The sequence below is a fragment of the Limulus polyphemus genome, unplaced genomic scaffold (assembly GCF_000517525.1).
Source record: "Limulus polyphemus unplaced genomic scaffold, Limulus_polyphemus-2.1.2 Scaffold2095, whole genome shotgun sequence".
Lineage (NCBI taxonomy): Eukaryota > Metazoa > Arthropoda > Merostomata > Xiphosura > Limulidae > Limulus > Limulus polyphemus.
In genome coordinates, this window is record NW_013667705.1 from 125,714 (window position 1) to 132,129 (window position 6,416).

General features: G+C 32.9%; 1 protein-coding gene across 6 annotated transcripts in view; it reads left to right on the forward strand.

The window, feature by feature from the left end:
* Window positions 1–424: 424 nt before the first annotated feature.
* The window catches only part of LOC111087393, an 11,604-nt gene continuing 5,612 nt past the window's right edge, over window positions 425–6,416 (forward strand). Inside the window, exons 1-2 of one of the 6 annotated variants that reach the window (XM_022393878.1) lie at window positions 425–1,908; window positions 2,154–2,194. Coding sequence is in view for 2 of the 6 variants with exons in the window: in XM_022393876.1 (XP_022249584.1) it covers window positions 1,988–2,194 (207 nt within the window). In the remaining 4 variants the exon portion in view is untranslated. The other 5 variants (XM_022393879.1, XM_022393877.1, XM_022393880.1 and 2 more) reach the window with 5 other exon arrangements.

Sequence of the window (6,416 nt, forward strand, 5' to 3'; positions counted from 1 at the left end):
ATTAAACAGATTTTTATCTGTTTGTAACAACAGCACGCTTTCTATGGATAATGTTAAATTATTCATAACTAAATTATAAAATAATGGATATAAATACTGGCAAATAAAAAAGTTTTTCGCAAGTTTTTATAATAAAATTCAAAATTTTTTTATTAGAAGAAAAAACCTTTTTTGTCACTAGAGGTAGATAGCTACCTTTAATATGTAAGTTAAATTTATTCAGTATAACTGGAAGTGGAAAGACTAACTTGCTGGGCTTGTCTCAGCTATCCCGTGCTATACTTGAATATTATGACAATATGAACTATTTAAGATAAGTCTTGTAGTTCTTTAAGACTTTTTTGTAGAATTATTAGGGTGGTATTTATTCCACTTTAAGATTTTTTAGAACTTTTAAGGGTGGAGGATGGTAGACATTATTTAGTAGAAATATATATTTTGGGTGGCTTAATTTTATCTTATTTCTACTTTTAATTTTATGACATATTTTTAAGGGTAATTGCCTTCCCACAACTATCTGCAGACAGTGAAAGGCAGTAAGAATTGAGACGTTGTAGGTGTAAGCATTCACCTCTGTACCCTTAATGAATTTTCCACGACTGCTGACTGGTTTCTCATCTGCTTTTTGGATTTTGTCTGATAAATGGGATATCCCCAACGTTTTGGGTGCTATTAGTATTACCATAGGCAATCTCCGTTATGACTTTTTGATAACGACCGGAAAGTGCGAAGGTTTTTTGTTTTTTTAAATAGAGTTTTGAATTTATATTAAGTTCATTATTGTTTTATAGTATTGACCTTGATCGCGTGTTGACAATTTATGTAATTGATATAATAGTTTTGAAGCTATACCTCTTATTATTTATATTGTATTATATATATATATATATAGTTTAGCAAGTTAAAACAGATAACAACATACAGCCAAAGCGTACGCCTTTTTTATGACTATGGGGAAACTAGTTGTTTGAGGAGTGTTTAAGTTGTAAAACAAAAAAAAAAAACAAGTTGTAATGTAGAATAACTTTTATGCCACTTTGTACATGTTATGAGATATTTCTAATAGTATGCATTTGTCAATAAAGTTTGCTTTTGTTTGTTAAGCACAAAGCTACATAATGAGTTACCCGTGTTCTGCCCACCACGGGTATCGAAACATGATTTCTAGCATTACGATTCCACAATCTTACCACTGTGCCACTGAAGGGCAAGTATTCTGTGTGAACTATTCATTATTGATTACTTTAACAACTGTGCTGCTGTTGTACTTGCTGAACAAAATGTAACACCATTTGGTGCACCTGGAGATAATCTCATGGATCAAGGGGCCAAGATCAACAACCATTTATGTTAAAAGTCATGCTAAGTGTGGTGAACGTGCTCACTTTACTATATTATCCTCAGATGACGGTTAGGCTGAATGGTGGGTCCATTGTTTATATTGGAGTTGGTGAAGGAATATTTTGAAGTTGTGGCAACTGAAATATTTATAGATCTTGTGTATTTGTCTTTGTGTAGTGACATCCTGACTGTCGGTTCATTCAGAACGAAAAAAAAGCGTGTTATTCTAGTTTTAGTAGATCAAATTTATAAGAGAGTTTGATTTGTGTAGACAAAGTATTTCTGAATTTTTCAAATATTAATGAATGTTTAATCCTCCAGTAGCTCAGCGGTAAGTATGAAGGCTCATAACACTAAAAACTGTTTTTCGATATCAGTCACCTCAGTCTGGGTTTTTCTCTCTGCCTTCCTGAAGCTTGAGACATGCATAGATAAGTTTATAAATAGTGATCATTTTCTATTTTCATAAGATTGATATACTCATGCATAAACTTACTTCACTCGTGCGCATGCACTTTGTCATATAATCTCTAGATTCTCCGAGCAAAGGTGCAACTAACTGTAAAGGTAATGTTACTTGTTGCTAAGTTAGACAAGCCTCACTAAACTGTATAATTCTAAGCCTAATTTAAGTGTTTCAACTAAAATGTTTATAAGCTTGTATTCACTTGTATCACAATTTGTCAATGTGAACGGTAAATTAACACCTATTAAATATTTGTTATTTACAATGCTAATCATAACTTGTTTTGATAATGGATTATGTTTTCTAACGAAAACTAGACTTAAAGTTAATGTTAGAAATATTTCAGGTCGAGCTTCTTTTCGGAACAGTTACTCTGGAGAAACAAAGGTAGGCCTAAGCAATAGTACTAACTACTAATACTATAGACTAGAATAACTATAAAGTATAAGCTATGTCAGTGTAACATTACGCATAGGTTATAACTTTAGTTTCGATTTTTATAGCATAGTTAACGATTAAGTGTTAGTGTCCAATTTAAGAGTAACAGTGTCTTGTTTAAATTAAACCCAGTAAAGGCTAAAAGTAAAATGGAATGTCCATTGATTACAAATTAATACCAAAGGAATGTAATGTGAAAAAATAATGACATGCTATAGCTTAAAGTTCTTAAGAAAAATCATAAAACTCATGATGTCATTTCTTACGACTAATGCATAATATAAAAGGGGAATGACAGGCCGGAAATACCGAAAAAACAAACGAACAGTAAATTCATAGATAAATAAGAAATGACGGCTTGTATCCTGAAATCCCTAACAGAAATCTTAAAGCCCGTAATGCCATTTGTTTAAAATGAAAGTGGAATGACAAGCTGGGAACACCGTAAAAACAGAAATAAATAAGGAAGTATAGCTTGTATTAAAAATACCAATAGAAAGTTTAAAACTATTTATGCTAGGTAGAGCTGAATAATTAATAAAATAAATTAGAATGAAAGGCTTGGAATACACAAGACATGTATAACATAAGACATGTATACTTAAATAAACATAACTTTATTTAAAACCATAATATCAATTTTAAAATTATTTGACAAATAAATAAGAGTTACGTGTATTCTAAAAATTAATTATTTAAATTTTGTTCTTTAATGATGTAATATTTATTACTATTATTTTATTTGAGCTAGTCATAAGTTGGGAAGTGTTTAAGATTTAGAAATTGTGCATTCATAACTGTTACTATTCAGTAATTGTCTTTATTAGTAGGATATGAAATATTATACTAATCTGTTTTTCTGTAGATTATTGTTCACTGTTATAAGTGAATGAACCAGTCTGTGACGTAGCTAGCATCAATCGTATGTTGATACATACATATATATGCGAAGTTTTGGTGGGGGGTATGGGGAGCGTAGCCCCCTGAAGCTGATAGTTATTTACCTTTTTCGTAACCTTAGATGAGCTACAAATACAACACAATATTCGTATTTTCAACTTTAAAGTGTATATTAATAAATTAGACTAATATCAATATACATGTTTAATTCAAAAGAATATAAATTGGGCGCAGTTCAGAATTTGATATCAGCTCTGCATAACACTGTTTAATCAACATTGTTGGCTTCAATGATTTGTTACGACAGCGGAAGTTATGTGACGTTGGTAACACGTAATGAGTATCTAGAAGATTCTCGAAGAGGCTACGCGGATGGTATTATCGTATATAAGTGCGCTATACAAGAGAGAGAAGGGGGGGGGCAAGGACAGCAGTTACGGTCGGTGGGAACCGAGGATAACAGATACAGAGATTGGAACTATATTTGCTGACAGGCGGAGATAGAGACGGACAATTAAGTCAAGCGCGGTAGTAAAGTGAGTGAATTGTTGTGAATTATAGCGTGTGCTTAAGTTAAAGTAACTGTGGAAATTAAGTGTATTGCAAAGTTGTATTGAGGAAGAATAAACTAGTTGTATTTAAGAAAGGAGTTGTATCACAGAAAAATTAACAAATGGACATACAGAGACGTAACAGATTATTTAAAATCAAGTTTTCGAGTTTTGGCATTTCCGAAGACGAAAGGCGGAAGACTTTCGAAACGTCGTCCTCTACATTTGTAGGTTTCTACAACAGGCAGTTGCTGTCCATTTGAAACTTAGGTTCATTCATGTTTTTGTTTTGTTTTCCTTTCGGAAGACTTTCGAAACGTCGTCCTCTAAATTTGTAGGTTTCTTCGACAGGCAGTTGTGTCCATTTGAAACTTAGATTCATTATGAATACTCTACCTAAACAACCTATCAAAGAAAACAAAAACATACTTAACTTCTGACAAACCTTGATGGAAAGTTGAAATAATTTTACCAAGACGCATCTCCTTTGGTGATCATTCTTTTCATATCGTCATTCAAATCACATTCAGCGATGTCAGAGTACAATGGTCCACTCAAGTTGTCTGGCGGTGAGAGTAACTCTTTTTCCTACATGTTGTTGATGACTAGAGTGGGCTTAAAACCTCTATATCCTTTGATTCTGATGTTTTTGATGTGGTTTTTTAAAGAAATGTGTTATTCTTTTCTGACTCATGTCGCTTTCCATTTATTAAAAATATAGTGCACCAAATGAGCTTTTTAGGCGGATAGAAAAAACGAGTTATGATTGTCGAAACGACAAATGGACCGGATCACGTCTTTTTTTCCACTGGTATGATAATAGGTATACGCATTATAAAACAACATCGCATCAATTCGTTATAACCAGTGATATATTGAAACGAGATTTGAATGAACGAATGGGAAGACATTACTTTTATATTTCTTTATACATTAAATATATAGACAAAGATGGCGACTGTTTCAAGTATCTATGTGGGCAATTCCCAGCTCTTAAAGAAGCAAAACTTAAATAAGGGGTTTTTGTTGGGCCTCGGATTAGGAAATTGACTTCGGATGAACATTTCGAAAGAACAATGAGGAAAGTTGAAAAAGAAGCGTGGATTGCTTTTAAAGATGTTATTGATAAATTTTCAGGAAGCAACAAGAACCCAAATTACAAAAATATTGTCAATAACATGCTCGATATATTCAAGGTATTGGGTTGTGATATGAGCTTGAAAGTTCATTCCCTACACTTACATATTGACTATCTCCCTGAAAATCTCGGTGTCGTCAGCGAAGAACAAGGAGAAAGAAAAAGTTTCAAGACATCAGGGAAATGGAGAGGAGGTATCAGGGAAAGTGGAACATCAGCATGATGGCTGATTACTGCTGGTCATTGGAACGATATGCCCCAGACGCAATACATAAAAGAAAGACCACAACACCTAGTTTTGAGACTAAAAATCAGGATGAATGAGGATGCATATTTGTTTGACATCAATGTTCTTCCTTTTTCTTCAGTTTCTTTGTATTTTTGTTACCAAACATAATAAAAAATTTTCATTGTGGTAAACGGAATAATAATTTGATTTAAGTAACAGTTTTTTCTTCCCGTTTTGTAAAAAATCTTTACGTGACAGAAAAAATGGATACTGTTTTCGAAATATTTGGAAATTATGGAAAATCCGTTATTAAAACCAAATCAACTTTTATGAAGTGTAAATTCGCAGTCCTGTATTACCTGAGGTGTACACAAACCAAAGAAAGACTGAGTGCTCTAACTTTAATATATATATATATATAGTCATTATGACACTGCTATCAACATTAGAAACTGTATATAAGCTATTTACGGAAAAGCGCCCAGAAGAATGGAGCATGCTAACATGTTATTTCAATAGTGCATACATGTACGTAAATGAAAGCCAATGACTGAAATAGCTAATATACTATTGTTGTCCAAAGTTGTATAAATTAGTAATATATTTCAACAATTAATAACTATTCTGCATGTAGATAGTACAGTACTTTACAACAATAAAACATACATATTTAATATTGAAATTAAGTGTATCGTAGGGTTGTATTCGGAAGGAATAAACCGGTTTTATTAAGTAAAGACTTGTGTCGTTGAAGTTTCGTCGGAACAAAGTTACGGAAAGTTAATTAACAAACGGAGACGTAACAATATGTTGTGCAAAGTATAATTACCGTGCAGAACATGCTAATGCTTCGAGGATCTAGTGGCATGCTCTTCCAGAAAATTTGTAAAAAATAGGTGCTGTGAGATTAAATCTGAAAGCAATTTTGTATGAAATATAGCTTAAACAATTGCTTGGATTTTCACATAAAATCCACAAACATTCAATGAAAAGTCAACAAATTATCATTCTGCTGTAACACTGCACGGGGAGCTAGGCTTAGCATAGGCGCTAAAACAACACTATAACGAACGAACGTTAACTTCAACAATACCCTGTGACTGCAGTTCAATTACTCACTATCTACTCACACATTACATTCTTCCCCGTCACGTTGTCACCCTCTTTTATATACCAGACTACCCTATATCTAGTAAATACTAGAGCATTCGCTAAGGTACGGGATAGTTCTAGAAAATAGGTGGCGCCACACCAGTCACGTGACCTCGATGACGCAACAATATAATATAGGCTACAATTTGTATGATGATGGACCTAGGGTCTAGAAATAAAGTTATAACTGCAATTAGACCT